The sequence below is a fragment of the Anabas testudineus genome, chromosome 7 (assembly GCF_900324465.2).
Source record: "Anabas testudineus chromosome 7, fAnaTes1.2, whole genome shotgun sequence".
Taxonomy (NCBI): Eukaryota; Metazoa; Chordata; class Actinopteri; order Anabantiformes; family Anabantidae; genus Anabas; species Anabas testudineus.
In genome coordinates, this window is record NC_046616.1 from 19,962,754 (window position 1) to 19,978,689 (window position 15,936).

At 42.9% G+C, this 15,936-nt stretch overlaps 1 protein-coding gene across 1 annotated transcript; it reads left to right on the forward strand.

Annotated features, from left to right (window-relative positions):
• The first annotated feature begins 59 nt into the window (after positions 1-59).
• cacna1fa (calcium channel, voltage-dependent, L type, alpha 1F subunit a) lies at positions 60-15,122 on the forward strand. Its single transcript, XM_026367145.1, has 46 exons — positions 60-245; positions 405-510; positions 1,662-1,801; positions 1,884-2,029; positions 2,127-2,279; positions 2,388-2,584; positions 2,674-2,777; positions 2,912-3,049; positions 3,149-3,222; positions 3,302-3,365; positions 3,454-3,480; positions 3,644-3,804; positions 3,909-4,134; positions 4,345-4,552; positions 4,707-4,827; positions 4,943-5,015; positions 5,112-5,175; positions 5,266-5,323; positions 5,415-5,511; positions 5,619-5,748; positions 5,893-5,952; positions 6,039-6,145; positions 6,398-6,485; positions 6,586-6,693; positions 6,796-6,848; positions 6,961-7,107; positions 7,337-7,538; positions 7,660-7,818; positions 7,902-8,012; positions 8,106-8,189; positions 8,529-8,549; positions 8,669-8,803; positions 8,901-8,966; positions 9,071-9,162; positions 9,439-9,598; positions 10,189-10,316; positions 10,530-10,626; positions 10,719-10,821; positions 10,932-11,033; positions 11,267-11,391; positions 11,680-12,023; positions 12,112-12,273; positions 12,582-12,964; positions 13,215-13,327; positions 13,423-13,752; positions 14,379-15,122. Exons 1-46 carry the CDS (start codon positions 130-132, stop codon positions 14,583-14,585), a joined length of 6,090 nt encoding a protein of 2,029 aa, XP_026222930.1. The 5' UTR covers positions 60-129; the 3' UTR covers positions 14,586-15,122.
• The last annotated feature ends 814 nt before the right edge of the window (positions 15,123-15,936 follow it).

Sequence of the window (15,936 nt, forward strand, 5' to 3'; positions counted from 1 at the left end):
AAACACACTATAACATTATAACTGGGTGTTTTTTTGACAGATGCCCCTCCTGGGGGCGATGGAGGCAAATCAGACACCCTGGGGTCCACTGGCTCCTCCAGAAAAAGAGGAGGGGGGGCCAAAAAAGCGATGCAAGCCAACAAGTCTGCCCTCAGGGCCCCCCGAGCCCTCTGCTGCCTCACTCTCAGCAACCCCATCCGCATGGCAGCACTGGCCCTGGTGGAGTGGAAATATCCTTTACCTTTGTTGGTTCCTGTGTTGATGTGTGTTAATAAATACAAACAATCCTTCATATGATGCAGACGCGTTGATGAGTTGACATTTTGTTGTGTAGTTTCCTATACACGTGCTGTCTGGAAAGCTGCATCCACAGGCACTGTTGTACCCTTAACTGTAATCCTTAGACCCTTTGATATTTTTATTTTAATATCTATTTTTGCAAACTGTGTGGCTATGGGTGTTACCAAGCCATATCCAGATGATGACTCGAACGTTACCAATCACAAACTGGTGAGTTTCCAGCTAAGAGATACACATATTTTACCGATGTCAAAATGTTCAGCTGATGTGACATGGAAGTGAATGATTATACTAAAACTTGACTTACTGAAAGGATCTCCTTTATTTCACCTCAGGGCCTTCATTAGGCTGTCCTATGTACGGTATACTCACTGCATATCCTCCACAGTTAGGCTGACCTAGCTAACTTTTGATTTATTTCCTAATACATGAATATGTACATCAAAATACATAGACAAACAGAAACAGGTGTTTTTATGATTCATTTTCTTCCTCAGGAGTCAGTGGAGCACACTAGACAGATAGACAGAAGACAGAAGGTTTCTGACAAAAGTGTAGGACACATCAACTTTAGTTTCTTATGCAAAGTATTTAGATGATGGTAGGAACAGTTCTTGAGACAGTAATAGTGTTCTGTGGGGTGACGATGATCTCTGAGGGAAGGATCTCTGTGTGTCATCTAGTTGACCGTGTCAAGGATCATGACTGACCTAAACATCAACCATGTCACACTGTTGTTATTGCATGGTCTAAAACAATCTGTACATTCTAGTTGGTTTTAGTTCAAATTGAAGCAGGGACACTCGTGCACTCACACCTCCAGCGGGTACATGTTAGCAGATCCCTTTATTGGATTTCACAGAGGAGCTAAGCTGCTCGTTTCCACCGACTTAACATCAGTTATTCTCAATTTTTGCATCAGGTTTTGGCAATTGTCAGTGTTTATCGAGAATACCAGTCATATGACATAAAACCTTACCATGCATGGATTATTGTGGCAGCATTAGTCCTAGTGACAGTGCTAGCAGTGATTAGACGCATTAATATGAAGGTTCCAGAAGAGGGATTTGTTGACAGGCTTAAAAGTGTCTTAGGCAGTAGGTTAAGAGGTTAGAAAGCCACTGCAACCACACCTTAATGAAAACGCACGTGATTCGAAGAAAGAAGCATGAAAAGTCAGATAAGGCCACTTATTGGTACATGCAGTGAGAAATAATTCACAGTTTCTAAATGTCAATTTAGTACTGTACTGTTCAGGACTGTTCTATATTTATTCCCTTTAGACGCACTCATTCAATTTTAGAAAAGGTCATGCCAATTTTGCCTAACCATACTTTCGTCACTGTATCCTTTGTTCACAGGAACAAGTCGAGTACATCTTCCTTGTCATCTTCACCGTCGAGACCTTCACTAAAATTCTTGCTTACGGCTTAGTCATGCATCCCAGCGCCTACATACGCAGCGGATGGAACTTGCTTGATTTCATTATCGTCATTGTCGGGTATTTTGATGCTTCATGCAGTCACAGCGTGCATCCACAGAGGCTCTATCACTAATATTTGCTATTTTCCGTGTATGTGCAGCTTATTCAGTGTAATAGCAGAGGCCATGACGGACCATAAGCCAGGGGAGGCACATCATGCTGCAGGAAAACCTGGAGGCCTGGATGTTAAAGCTCTTAGAGCTTTCAGGGTGTTACGGCCGCTTCGACTTGTATCTGGAGTTCCAAGTGCGTTTGTCTTTTTGTGTGAGATGCAATGTCTTTTGTTTGTGTTAAAAAAGAAATCAGCACTGAGAACTGTGAACGTGTGTGTTTGTCTCATCAGGTTTACAAATTGTGTTGAACTCCATCATGAAAGCCATGGTGCCCCTTCTCCACATCGGTATGCTGGTCATGTTTGTCATCATCATCTATGCTATCATCGGTTTGGAGCTCTTCATCGGCAGGATGCACAAGACGTGCTACTCTATCAGCACAGGTGTCTGCTCTCTGAACTAAATCTTCTGTCTGTTCTATACGCGGTCCATATTGTATAGATATCTTCTTAAACTGCCTGTATTTGTCTTGCTGTTCTTCCCTGCTCTAGGTCTCATGATAGAGGATGACCCGTCACCTTGTGCATTTGCTGGGAATGGGCGCTTTTGTGAAGGAAATGGGACTGAGTGCAGGGGCAAGTGGGAGGGCCCCAACGGCGGGATCACGAACTTTGACAACGTCTTCTTTGCCATGCTGACTGTTTTTCAGTGCATCACTATGGAGGGTTGGACAGATGTGCTCTACTGGGTACATAGACATGTTTCTGAACCCCCTGTAGCTTCCACATATAGTATTTGTTTGCTTTTGACTCCCAACCTCACTTTGTCTCTGCACAGATGAATGATGCCATTGGCTACGAGATTCCATGGATTTACTTTGTTTCTCTGGTCATCTTTGGATCATTTTTCATCATTAATCTCGTATTGGGTGTGTTGAGCGGGTGGGTAGTCTGTGCTCTACAATACTCAGCCATCTGTGCATTTGCAGTACTATTAGAAACAAACTGAATCCCTCCTGTTTTTATTCTATATTGTTCTCAATTCCTAAATTTGTCTATGTCTGTTTGTTACATAGAGAATTCTCCAAGGAAAGAGAGAAAGCTGTGGCACGTGGTGAGCTGCAGAAGGCACAAGAGAGCAAGCAGATGGAGGAGGACATGATTGGCTACATGGACTGGCTCATAGAGGTCGAGGACGTAGATGAAGAGGGGAAACAAGCGTTAGTTTCACACACACTTACACTGACTTTCTGTACACACAGTCACACCCAAACACTGACACCTAACACCTACACAATCTGCCTGTTTGTCTTCAAAGGTGCTGCAATTGCGAAGAAAAAGATGATGAAGAAGTTTGGCTGGTACAAACACAGTGAGGATGGTGGAGGTATGACCGCTGTCGTCGTCCGTTACTATAATTATTTTGTGTGGAGCTCTCTAACAGTCAGCTGCTCTCTGTTCAACAGAGTCAGACTCGGATGATGATATAGCATACCTCGATGACGACAACGGCTGCTGTGCTTCTCTCATGTAAGGCAGCAGAGAAACAGCATTTTGTCGTCACCTTATTAGCAACTAGGAAGTCACTAATCTCCTTCTTATCCTCTTCCTTTCTTAGGGCAAAGATGATGGCCAATAGCTTTTGGTAAGACTTTCAATTCGAAGTAATACATCTTGCGTCTGTATCTTTCACAACTGATTATATTAATCATGATTGGACGTACACAGATGCACACAGTTGTTTATGTAAAGTAACATTTGAATTTAATCTGTGGTTAAACCCCTGTCCTTCATCACTCTTCCTTTAGTGACCAGTTGTGCCAGCTGAATCACACAATGAGGAAGAATTGCCGTGTAGCCGTCAAGACCACAAACTTCTACTGGCTGGTGCTTCTGCTGGTGTTTCTCAATACAGTGGCCAGTGCCTCCGAGCATTATGGACAGCCAAAGTGGCTCACAGAAATGCAGGGTAAGAGCGCACTAAACATTTCGGTCTTAACCTCAATTCATATTTCTTATTCCCGACCTTCGACCGTCCATGACTTTATCTCCTCCTTTTTATTTCTTTCTCAGAGCGAGCCAACAAGATCCTTCTGCTGCTGTTCACTCTGGAGATGTTGATGAAGATGTACGCCTTTGGTCTGCAGATCTACTTCATGGCGCTCTTCAACCGCTTCGATTGCTTCGTGGTGTGCGGTGGCATCCTGGAGACGCTGCTCGTAGAGATGGATGTTGTCCCACCCATCGGCATCTCGGTGCTGCGCTGCATCCGACTGCTCCGGATATTTAAGATGACTCGGTAACTGATAGGATTTGATGATGGTTACATATTTACATTTAGTCATTTGGTGGATGCTTACAAGGCAGCTGGGATTCGAACCCCAGTCTCCTACATGGAGGTTTTTACACATCTGCATGGATGGACTCATTTTACTATCTTTACAGGTGTTTGATGCAGTATATGAGCTGGTGTTTGTCCTTGTTCCCTTTGATTTTTTGGAATCTCTAGACACTGGGCTGCCTTGTCTGACTTGGTCAACTCACTTCTAAACTCCATGAAAGCTATCTGTTCCCTTCTGCTGCTGCTCTTCCTCTTCCTCATCATCTTTGCCTTGCTGGGCATGCAGCTGTTTGGAGGCAAATTCAACTTTGACGAGACCCAGATGAAGAGAAGTACCTTTGACTCATTCCCTCAGGCTCTGCTCACGTGTTTCCAGGTGATTTGAGCCACAGTATCTCACAGGCTTCTATCACCAGGTTTATTTAGCAGCAGTTCTTTGCATGAAGGTATTTCTGTAATTACAGTACTGCTATTCTGTCTGGGTACTTGTGCCTCTCTTTTCTTTCCTCTCTGATTGCCTTTCTTTGCAGATCCTCACCGGAGAAGACTGGAACGCTGTGATGTACGATGGCATTATGGCCTACGGAGGCCCAGTCTTCCCCAACATGGTGGTCTGCATTTACTTTGTCATCCTCTTTGTTTGTGGTAACTGTATCCTTTTCCATGAAGTGATCAGCAGTGTGTTCTGATCACGTCGCAGTCTGAACATTATATTGGATCTTTCACTCCCAGTGGAACAAACTTGATTCCTTAATTTTGTGGTCAGACATCCTGCTTAATGTCTTCTTGGCTATCGCTGTGGACAACTTGGCAGGAGGCGGCGGAAAGAAGAAAGTCGAGTAAGACAGTGTTAGTGACGAGTGGTGTAAGAGATATGCATGTGCCAACAATGTTAAGACAAATGAAAGTTGATTAATGATTAATTGTGATTTCAGAGAGAAGAAGGAAGAGGAAGAAGAGTGGGATGAGGATGAAGAGAAGGAGGATGAAGATGCAGGGGTGAAAAGTCTTTCATCTTTTTTTAGGCACATTATTGGGCATTTGTGAAAAGTGAGATAACAAAGTTACAACAGCTGATTGTGTTTGCAGAATGAAGATGATGACTGGCAGGAGAACGAGGAGCTGAGGGCCATCGAGGGACTGGAGGGTGAGTGTGATGAACGTCACGTCCTGCAGCAGAAACAGTAGACCAGCTGAGGGGTACTCTCTGATTTTTTGTTTTATTTTTTTATATGTAGGAGTTGCCCCATTAAAGCCAGAGTTCTCTGGGCCTAAAGAGAAGATCGTGCCAATCCCCGATGGGAGCTCCTTCTTCATTCTTGGAAAAAAAAACTGGTAATCTGCGATTGTACAGTCGGCGCCCAATTAACCAAGTTCTACAAAATAATGATAGATGCTACAATAAACCAAAACAATAATCCACTTTTCCTTCTCATTGTCAGTTTGCGAGTTGCATGCCACAACCTCATCCATCACCCCTACTTCACCAACTTCATCCTCATCTTCATCATCCTCAGTAGTATTTCCCTGGCTGCTGAGGATCCAATCAAATCTCACTCATTCAGGAACATAGTAAGACCAAACGCATCAGAGCTTTTGCTGCATTTCTTCTTGGAAGCACACTGCCACATCACCTCCATCAAGTCCATTCATTCACACTAACCCTTATAAGATAAGTTAGGAATGAACTCTTACACTGATTTTTGTTTTCCTCAGGTGCTTGGGTACGCCGATTATGTGTTTACATCAGTTTTCACAGTGGAGATAGTACTAAAGGTAACGTTACAGTGGTAAAACAAAAACAGCATAATTTAACAATAGAAGTTTCCAATGAGTTCCTTCTCCTCTTTGCTTGTGTCTAGATGACGGTCTACGGGGCTTTTCTTCACACTGGCTCCTTCTGCAGAAATGCCTTCAACCTCCTTGACCTGCTGGTCGTCAGTGTGTCACTCACGTCCTTCTTTCTGCAGTGAGTAGATAACTACCCAACACAAACGGCACTTTTCTGACAGGAAAGTCAATAGGAGTGATGTCTCGATGGAAGTGTACAGGGTTGAGGGTAATAAATAGGGATCAGTTAAAGCAAGTTATTTAATGTTCTTAATGTTGTTTCAACATTGTTCTGTTTTCTACTATAACCTGCTCTTAGTATAACTAATTCCAATGTATTTATTACATTTTTATCATGCTTTTCATTTCTCTAAATCCTTGTTGCTCCCAGTTCAAGTGCGATCTCCGTGGTGAAGATACTTCGAGTGTTGCGTGTGCTCAGACCTCTTCGAGCCATTAACAGAGCAAAGGGACTTAAGGTCAGTTCCGTTGTTTATCCTGTATAATATCTATACTCAATATTTCTTAAATGTAATTTATTGCTATTTAAAACTCACACATGAGTCTTATTGTTCACAGAATGTGGTGCAGTGTGTGTTCGTGGCAATCCGCACCATTGGCAACATCCTGATTGTCACAACTCTGCTCCAGTTTATGTTTGCATGTATTGGAGTGCAGCTCTTCAAGGTGCACGTTCATGCTTTCAGCTTTATGATTTCTATGATCTGAGTTTTAAACAAAAATTGACTGGCGAGTGTTTTTAAAACTTTCCTCTGTCTCATTTCACAGGGCAGATTCTACAGCTGCACAGACGAAGCCAAACACACTCCAGAGGAGTGCAAGTCAGTTTTCCTTATTTATTTCTTCACACAATAATAATGTATTTGACAGTCTCTCAGCACGCTGCGTGTGCGTCATAAAGTTATGTGTGTGTCCGCCTGTGTGTGATTTTAGGGGAACGTTTGTGGTCTATAAAGACGGAGACATGAACCACCCCATGGTGAGAGAGAGGATTTGGGAAAACAGCGATTTCAACTTTGACAATGTGCTGATGGGCATGCTGGCTCTATTCACCGTGTCTACGTTTGAAGGCTGGCCCCAGTGAGTTTCAGCTTCACACTTTGACTTGAACTATTTTTATTGTTATGGAAAAGGCTAATGCTATTTTATACATTTTCTTGTTGACAACAAAAAAGACAAAAAGAAAAACAACAGCAACTGTATCTTCAACAACTATATCAGCTGCGTCTTAAAACTACAACATGCAACTAACTTAATGTTTGAACAAGTAAGATATCCTCATCTCTGTGTATTTTTTTTTTCTATAAAGGCTCCTTTACCGGGCTGTGGACGCCAATGCCATAAACCGAGGGCCCATTTACAACTACCGAGTAGAAATCTCCATCTTTTTCATCATCTACATCATCATCATCGCCTTCTTCATGATGAACATTTTTGTGGGTTTTGTCATCATCACATTTCGGGAACAAGGAGAGGCTGAGTTCAAAAACTGTGAACTCAATAAAAATCAAGTCAGATATTTTACAAAATCTTCATTCATAGTTTTATTTTGATTGTTGTTATTATAATGTCCTTGAACAGACACTCTGTTGTGTGGATAACATTTGCCCTCTTCTTTTTGTCTCGCCCCAGCGTCAGTGTGTGTACTACGCTCTGAAAGCTCAGCCAATAAAGATTTACATTCCCAAAAACCCATCCCAGCTCAAATTTTGGAAAATTATCAACTCCAGTCAGTTTGAATATGTCATGTTCGTGCTGATTCTGGGAAACACCCTCACGTTGGCTGTTCAGGTACCACACCACACAGGTCTCTCAAATACACACGAACGTTATGATTGTGTCTGTGTGGTGACGTGAAGATTTTCCTCTCTCAGCATTATGAACAGTCGAAGCTCTTCACCTCCATCATGGACATCCTCAACATGATCTTCACTGTGGTTTTCACCATAGAAATGATCATCAAGCTGCTGGCTTTGCGGGCTCATGTGAGGTTTCCTTATTTGACATTTGCAGCTAACTTTAACAGCAGCTGTCACCACTGTCACTTTGGGCTCAGTTTACTTATTCTACCATTGCAGCACTATTTCATCGATCCTTGGAATTCATTTGATGCTTTGATTGTCGTGGGGAGCGTGTTGGACATTGCCGTCTCTGAGTTCAGTGTAAGTTTGCTCACTCTTTGATTTCTATTAGCCGAAGGAAGAAGAAACAAGCAAGTTTATTGTAGAGACACATTTCAAAAGCTCATGTAAATTGTTGTGTTTCATCTACTGCCCTGCAAAAATGTGAACTTATCAGTGTTAGAACTCAAAGTTACAAGTGCCATTGTGGGTATTTTCACTCATTAACTTGTGTAAAATCCAAGTTTTAACCATGACTTCCACTGACTTTACAGAACAAGCAGTGTGTTGAGATTTGTGACCAATCCTATTTAGTTTTTAACCTCTTTCCTCCTACACTGTGTCTCCGCCTGATGTTTTTGTCCTGATATATCGATCCAGGGAGGAGGCGGCCACGGTGAGGTGAGAGTTGCACTCAACCACTGGTGCTTCAAATGTGTCTTAGGTTTCTGATTTATCCTCAAGAGATGTGCTAGCAGTGTAAGTTGTGTATATATTTACTTGTTCTTCGTCTTTTCTAGGGTGGAGGCAAAGGTGAAAGTGGAAAAGTGTCTATCACATTCTTTCGATTATTCCGAGTCTTGAGGCTGGTCAAGCTGCTCAGCAAAGGAGAAGGCATTCGGACTCTTCTCTGGACTTTTGTGAAGTCCCTCCAGGTCAGTGCAGCCCAGAGCAAAGTGTTACTAATAATTAGCTTAAAGCCTGATTTGAGAATGTTGTCATGAACCGTCCTCTTAACCTTTACCTGCTCAGGCCCTGCCTTATGTAGGTCTGCTCATCGCAATGATCTTCTTCATCTATGCTGTGATTGGGATGCAGGTGAGACATCCAAACCATGTCACTTTAACCACATATCAAATGAAGGAATTGATCCTCTGATTCCAACTGGATGTCTCTCACTGAGTGCACTGCTCTCATTTTAGACATTTGGGAAAGTGGCCATTGATGAAGACACACAAATAAACAGAAACTGCAACTTCCAGACTTTCTTTATGGCTGTGTTGGTGCTTTTCAGGTGAGAGTCATTTTATCCAGATAGACACAGATGCTGAACATGGCCAACACATAATTTACTTTCCTCAATTAAGTCAAATCTGAATAATTTGAAACAATATTTAGCCAGTTTAAATAGTTTCCATAGAATAGATATACAATAATACCTGTTTTATTGCACAAACCTTTCTTTCCTCCTTCAACTAGACACAAATCCAAAGCATATCCTGCCCTTAAATTGGATTTAGAAGTCCTCAATAATCTGAGCAAAGAACATGTTCTGTATGTGTCCTCGTAGGTGTGCTACTGGAGAGCAGTGGCAGGAGATCATGTTGGCAGCTCTGCCCGGCAGACGTTGTGACCCAGAAGCCGACATTGAACCTGGTGAAGAGTTTACCTGCGGCAGCAACTTGTCCTACATCTACTTCATCAGCTTCTTCATGCTCTGTGCTTACCTGGTAAGCGATGCTGAGGAGGATCGCATCCATGTGGTTGTTTCTATCATTTGTAGTAAAACTTTCCATCCTTAGATTTAACTTAGCACAGCCTCCTGATTCAGAATTCAATTCAGGTTTAATTTATTCAGATTTGTGTTTCAAGTGGGATAAAATATGAGATGAAAGCAGGGAGGATACAGTCCAGTTCTAGATTACCTGTTTAAAATGATCAGCATTGTCATCCACAGAGTAATTTTGTGTAGTGCTGATAATCTGAAATCCACATAAAATATAAACCAGTTTTGCTGAGTTCCCACAAATATAAATCCCAATTTTATTAGTCTGTTTTCTCAGCTTCCTTGTTTTCTTCTTCCTTAAAGCCTAATTTAGAACCAAAGTATCCAGGTTCACGTTCAGTCATCTCTTCATGTGTGTCTTTCATTCCTTCTATGGTTTGGACAGCTGACATCATTATCTGTGTGTTAGCAGAAACCCAGAAATCCTTCCCGGCTGCTAAAATAATCCCAGGCCTCTGTGTCCTGCTGTATGGACTGACCTTCACATAGTTTCCAATAAACACATGCGTCTAAAAGCCTCCTTCTCTCTGTCAGATCATCAACTTGTTCATTGCTGTCATCATGGACAACTTTGAATACCTGACACGAGACTGGACCGTGCTTGGAACTCATCACCTGGACGAGTTTAAGAGAGTTTGGTCTGACTATGATCCAGAGGCCACGTAAGACTTCTCCCTGAATTCCTGTTCATCCTCTGCTACTTTTTTCTGCTTTAGCCTTGCACGTGCAGGTGCACGACGATTAGAGATCAGCATAAAAGAAAAAAGTGCATTGTGCAGCAGTGTGCAGACACTTTCCCTCTCTCTGTTTCCAGAATGTCCTTGGTCACGTTTATCTGTCATTAACATCTGTTTTGTGTTTGCCTGCCTATGCAGCGGTCGTATAAAGCACATTGATGTCGTCACAATGTTGCGGAGGATTCAGCCACCCCTTGGTTTTGGAAAACTATGTCCTCATCGTGTTGCTTGCAAGGTAAATCCAACGCTTCCAGTGCTTCACATTTGGTCTAAGGAACAGGAATAGATTAATAGACCTCCTCCTTCTGCCTCCTATTGTCCACTTAGAGACTGGTTGCGATGAATGTACCACTGCACCCGGATGGGACAGTCACCTTCAATGCTACTCTGTTCGCTCTTGTGCGAACTTCACTCAAGATCAAGACTGAAGGTTTGATCTTTGAACACAGACAAACATCTCATCTCATTCACCCTCATGCTTTGAGACTTCATTACGGAGTGGTATAAGGGTGCTGTTAAAGGATTTCTTGTCGCCCTCAGGCCCCATCGACCAGCAAAATGAAGAGCTGAAGATTATTATTAAGAAGCTCTGGAAGCGCACTAAGCCCAAGCTAATCGATGAAGTCATTCCACCCCCTAGAGGTACAATAAATATATGACATAGCTGCCAGCCACGATGAAAAACAGAGAATAGAGAAACCACATATCAAATGAAGCATTAGCCTTTAGAGGCAGCTATTGCTTTTGAAACTAAAATATCTGCACTGGAGATTCACATAAAGGTCTTTATTACTATGATTTATTTAGTTTGTCTTTTCCTCCAACTATACCAACATCCAGTGTTTCATTTCTCACTGTCTTCTTTTCCTTTTCAGGGGATGAGGTGACTTGTGGGAAGTTTTATGCCAGCTTCTTGATTCAGGACTATTTTAAAAAGTTCCGCAAGAGAAAGGAGAGGGAGAGGAAATCCAAGAGGAAGGACAAGGCAGCTTCTCTGCAGGTGACATTAGATTTTTAATGTCTATGCGCCCACATCACACTTGAACAACCATTGGCTCCAAATTAATTGATATCACCTGAAACTTGCTTCCTTCAACAGATGAATGTGAAAACAGGCTTCTACTGTCAAACTTGTGCATGTTCATGACCATCATGTTCATTTAAGCTCTGATATCGAGCACGTTTTGAGTGAATGGAAGTCACTCTGTTGTTTCTTTGTCTGTATGTGCTAAACAGCCAGTAACGATTGCAGTAATCCTGTATGTTGGTACATTTTTGTGTCTGTCAGCAAGGGCTGCGGACGCTGCAGGACCTTGCTCCAGAGATGCGTCTGGCTATGGCCTGTGATTTAGAGGAAGAGGAGGGGGGAGATGGAGAGATGACAGGTGATGAGATTTTTGACAGTGAGCATGGAACATCAGTGACCACCACGCCTGCCGCTACGCCATTGCCACCTCTAGACACACTGGTAGAGCAGACGACTGTGATAATCGAACCAGCGCCCAAGATAGCCAACGACCAAGTGATCACAGAGCAGGTGACGAGCCTGCGTGAGCATCAGAGACCAGGATCAGAGCCGGCAGGTGTCAGTATTGTAACAGAGCAGCCTGTGAGGTCTGAACCCCTGCCTAGGTGAGTCTCTATTAAATCATGTTTAAATTCATTTGTTGGTACCTGCCATAAACAGCAGGTTCTTAACGTGCCTGTTCTCAACAAACAGGGTGGACTCCATCAGCGAGTTGCCTCTTCCTCCTCCTCCCCCAGACATAGCAGTGGAGGAAGAGGTTGTAGTTGAAGAACCAGTGGTGGCAGCTACGTCTGAAGTAACGGAGCATGTGTACAACAGTGAAGGAGATGGTATAAGTCTAGCATCAGTAGACAGGTACGACACGGGAATCAAAATGAGAAGAAAGAACTGTGTATATCAATGTGTATACTAATATTAATATGTATTATTAATGCATTCATTTAATTACGTATTAATATGTAATTCAGTGCTATTCTAATATTGTCTCTGTATTTTATAGCTTGGCTTAGCATAAATACTAGAAACAGAGAGAATCAGCTGGGTTTAATGGACAGAAATGTCAATATTTGAACTCTTGTTAAACAGTGAAGAAGAAATATTTGGCAAAATTGCGATTGTAGAACTATTAATTCACACTGAATGTCTTGATATGGATCATCTAGGTACATGTACCCAGAACCTATTTCACCTGTCCCAACTGAGACTGGATACAATGGCCAGAGCTTGGACAGAGCTAGCAGCATTGGGGAGATACCATATGATTCTCAAGATGCTGGTGTCTTTGTTAGCAACGGTTACACTGACACCACTACGAATGGAGAGAGTGTTGCTACAAGCCCCACTCCCTATGCCACAAACGGATATAACGGGAATGGATACACAGGCTACAATGAGGACAGTAGCATAAATGGCAATGGAAGTACAATGACCGGCTGCAATGAAAATGGCAGCACTGTGAATGGTTACACTGGGAATGGCTACAATGGAAATGAAAATGGCAGCACACAGTTTGTCAGGAGACGACTTCTTCCTGCCATACCAAAAGGTGAGACACTTGATTTGGTTTGCTTTTCTCCTTTATCCATGGGTGTCTGGATTCTGCTAGTGTAAATAAAAGGTGCTCGCTAGGAAATCTCTACAAAGGGTCATGCTAGAGTTTTTGTTATGCAACACTCAAGCAGAGCATGGACTGAAATGATAAGGGTCCTATAGAGCAGCGTCACACCTTATTTTTGATTGGTGAATGCCTCCACACACTAAAGTATTTCCTAACATCTCTTTGCTTATTGTTTCAGGTCGTAAGCCTGCCTTTAACTTCCAGTGTCTGAGGCCACAGAGCAGTGTGGATGATCTCCCCATCCCAGGAACCTATCATGGGAACACTTCCCCATCCAGATCCCGTCTACAGGTAAAGCGAGGTCACACGCTGTCAAAACACAAGTGTTCAAACACCAAATGTTTCTCATTTGTGTCACTGTTCTTCTCCCGCTCCTGCTTTTACAGACCCAGCACAGCCTGGACTCCCGGCGCAGCAGCGTGTCGTCGCTGTCGTCGGCCTCCTGGGCAAACACAGCAGCAGCTGGAGCCACTCCTGTACCGAGAATAATCGCCCCCTCACCGCACAAGGGCAAGCTCATTTACACCCCTATGATCCTGGTGGACGAAGTCACCGGCAACAGCCAGCCGCTGTGGAGCGACGGCTCTGCCAGCCTCCCCGCAGGAAGCCGCCCCGGGTGGTACCCCGGCCAGACGAGGACTTTTACCAGCATGAGGATGCCACCAGTTAATCAGAGCTTCGTAGACAAAGGCAGTGCAGACAGTTTGGTGGAGTCGGTGAGTAATCACAGAGCAGCTTATCTCTTCAGGCGAGAAACTTATACTGTAGCAACCTCCAGCATGCACAGAATGTTGAATTGCTTAAATCCCTCTAGGTACGTGATTCACACGTTTCTCTTTATTTGTTTGATTTGAGAAACCCAAGTGCTGAAACACCTAGTTCTAGCTGTTGATAATGTTTGGAAGACATTTACGCACAAAACAAGCGTTGATCTCCCATCAGTTTCAATGAAAGTGCATTATTTTTAAATTGTAATATCCTTTAAGGAATCTGGGAATCCATGCTTGTACACATGCTTTAAGTGAGAAGAAAAACCCACATCTCCATTCAGCCAATTATCAACAGTGTTGATTTTTAATGCAGGAATCTACTGATACAGTAAGAAAATCTTTCTGATGAATGTTTAATTCTTTCCCATTCTCTTAAATGCACAGCAAACCCATTTGTTGCCCTGTGACCAGAGGCCATGTGACTCTTTAAGCTGAGAAATTCTTTGTACATTGGACACAGTGATTATCAGCTCAACGTGCACGTTGTGCCTGCAGGAAAGTTAAATAGCTGACAACATAATCATGACTTACACTGTATTTTTTTTTTCCATCCCCTTTCTCTCCAATGTCAGATCTTGATCTCTGAGGGCCTCGGTGTCTACGCCAGGGATCCAAAGTTTGTAACCTTTGCCAAGCGGGAGATTGCTGAAGCCTGTCACATGAGCCTGGACGAAATGGAGAGCGCTGCTGCTGACCTGATAGCTCGCGGAGCCGCTCAGTCGATTTCTCGCTTTGAGGACGAACTGGCCGATGAAATGAACTGTGTGATTTCTTACTGAGATCAGCAAAACTGAAATAACTGTGCGAGAAAGTGGAGTGTGAGGTCTTTCAAGCGGTGTGTGTTTATACCTGTTGAGAAGAAAAAAAAAAGAAATTTTATTTAAGCGACGTTTGAGAACATGCTTTACATATTGTACTGTCTCTGACATGCAAAACGCTGTTGGTTATGATATGCTTTTGTTTGTGAATGCCAAACGCACACACACACATGCACACACACTTATTTTAAGGGCTTGTCGGTTTGTGGCAGGACTCGACAAGGTTTCCTGTGAACGCCACAACAATAAGTTATGCAAAAGATGCTGTTGAATGTGACAGCAGAGAATGACTCTTAGCGTTGCCTGTTTTTGCATTGCATGTTAACTTTGTACTCTACTTGAATTGATGTGTCTTTATATTAGAATATGTTAATTATATTATTATATGAGTAAAACCTTTGCACACTGTGACACAGTTGATCCTGTTCGTGAATGCAGCATTCACTGTTTTAGAGAAATATTTTAATATGCTGAATACCCTCTAAGGTGATGTGTGCAAACTCATCAAAACATATTTATACATTTTTTTGACTTTGTGTCTTTCGTTTTGTTGTAAATCTGTATGATGCTGGTGGGAGGGCGGGGTGTCCAGTGTGCATAATAAACCATGTTTTCTCACATATTGAAGTGTGTTGTTAGTTATTCTTGTGAAATGTACTGTAGCTGAAAGGCCCTTTGGTTAATGTTTATTTTGCTCACAGCAGTGCTATGATGGACGTTGAAAGCCACAGCACAAAACAAAAGAATGAATTATATAATCAGACATTAATGGACTGGCAGATGGTGACATCTGGATTTCACTTCCCCTTTTTAAAAAATGAAAATCATGCAAAACAATAACAGTGGGTGTCTGCTGTACCGTGCTGAATTACATGCTGCACATTCATGTTTTGTTTTTTGGTTTTGTCCTATTTCCATGGATGCATGTAACTTCATCTCCCCCTGAACTTTCCCCCAGCTTACGCAGAACATGTTTTTCCTCCAGGCTGAACGAGAAGGAGAAGAAAATAAAATGCTCTTGTTTAAACTGTCTTTGCTGATGTCAGGTGATGTTGCTGCCTGCTGATGACCAGCAGCAGTTCACGAACCCTCGCTGACCTTTACCCCCCCCCCCCCCCCCCCTCCTCTGCATCGCTCCTTCTGTCTACTAAAGCGTGAACATTGTCTGTGCCTCTCTTCTCTTCATCAAAGCCCGGTAGCAATCTCAGCTCCCTTAGAATAAAGCGGCGCTCTGATTGGACGGACGCCTCCATTCGTCTTTACTCCACGTCCGATTATGTTTCTGGCGTCACGACGCATCACGCGTCCTCGC

What these genes read in the sequence shown, in the direction of transcription:
- cacna1fa (XM_026367145.1), top strand. Translation starts at nt 130, where the DNA reads ATGCAAGCCAACAAGTCTGCCCTCAGGGCCCCCCGAGCCCTCTGCTGC. An exon ending in GTGGCTCACAGAAATGCAGG is followed by an intron (nt 3,805 to 3,908) that starts GTAAGAGCGCAC and finishes TTTCTTTCTCAG; the next exon opens with AGCGAGCCAACAAGATCCTT. An exon ending in TCTTCCTGCCATACCAAAAG is followed by an intron (nt 12,965 to 13,214) that starts GTGAGACACTTG and finishes TTATTGTTTCAG; the next exon opens with GTCGTAAGCCTGCCTTTAAC.